This window comes from Perkinsus marinus, assembly GCF_000006405.1.
Source record: "Perkinsus marinus ATCC 50983 genomic scaffold scf_1104296960784, whole genome shotgun sequence".
Classification (NCBI taxonomy): Eukaryota; Perkinsozoa; order Perkinsida; family Perkinsidae; genus Perkinsus; species Perkinsus marinus.
In genome coordinates, this window is record NW_003205973.1 from 45,163 (window position 1) to 46,363 (window position 1,201).

The window sequence follows — 1,201 nt, forward strand, 5'->3', positions numbered from 1 at the left end:
GGCCCGCATGTGCAGCGTTTGTATTGTAAATTTGCGTTGTTCAATCCTATCACTTGCTGTAAAACCGGAAGAGTAGTGTATTTACTTTCACACTCGGGGGAGGACTGCTCATTACCATAACTTCGTGCAACATATATGCAGTTATCTTACCAATGAAGACATGTTACTACGAAGTTCTCGGAGTTGAACGGAGTTGCTCGGCAGACGACATCAAAAAGGCGTAATAGTCTCCGCCCCTGTGAGTGCACTTGGGAATTGCCAGTGCCCAGCACTTCATAACAAACACAAAATTACCTTTCCAAACAAGAGTGAAATCGAATCCAGCGGGAATTTTAAACTTCTTCGAATCGCGTCTTCAGATATCGCAAACTCGCTTTGAAATGGCATCCAGATAAGAATCAGAACTCTGATGACGCAACAAAGGTAGATCCATTCAATGCTACAGCACTTCTGCGAGGGCCTATTCTCATGCAATCCCTGCCTAAAATCTTCGCTGTGCGCTCATCAGATGTTCCAACTCATAACAGAAGCCAACGAAGTCCTCAGTGATCCACAGGAGCGCGCGTGGTATGATGATCATCGGGACCAAATCTTGCGGGGTAACGACGCCTTTGATACGGACGAGGAGTCCAAGCAAGAGGCCGGTAGTATCTCGGGAAAGGTTATGCAGGTTTAATATAATGGAGTTTTACGTGAAGTGGCGTAATGCTCCGTGGAAGACGCGATATTCCGGGTAGACTGTAGTAGTCGTGAAATATATTCTTCACTAGTGTTTTTCATTTCACGGCTCGTGAAACTCCAATGTTTAATGGAGTTAAACTGAGAGTCGACTCTGAAATTGATTATCAATCGTTAAATCTGGTACTGGATTTAATTCTCACGTTGAACACACTCTTAGGCAATCCTAGTAGCGATGAGAGTTGCCTCTGATAGTCGCATTGATCGTCGGCCTTGCGATATAAACAATCTTTCTACTTACTACATGCCCAAGTTGTTGTTCGTATTGGTAAAATTGGTTTCAATTTCTTGTGCCAAAATTGACCCAGGCCTCCAATTTCGCATTCGAATTCGAGAATATGAGGAAGAACTTCTTTTAAACAGAACTTGAGATGGCTTAGAGTTTCAGCCGTGATATGAAAAAAAACACTGGTGAAGAATATATATTTCACAACTACTGCATATCACCGCGAATATCGCGTTT

At 43.1% G+C, this 1,201-nt stretch overlaps 1 protein-coding gene across 1 annotated transcript in view; it reads left to right on the plus strand.

Moving 5' to 3' along the window:
• Positions 1-152: 152 nt before the first annotated feature.
• Pmar_PMAR028780 (chaperone protein DNAJ, putative) overlaps positions 153-1,201 on the plus strand; it is a gene marked incomplete at both ends in the record, with an annotated part of 4,754 nt that continues 3,705 nt past the window's right edge. The window contains 3 exons of the mRNA XM_002772568.1: positions 153-220; positions 360-423; positions 509-644. Of these exons, the coding sequence (XP_002772614.1) occupies positions 153-220; positions 360-423; positions 509-644 (268 nt within the window). The remainder of the gene's footprint in view (positions 221-359; positions 424-508; positions 645-1,201) is intronic.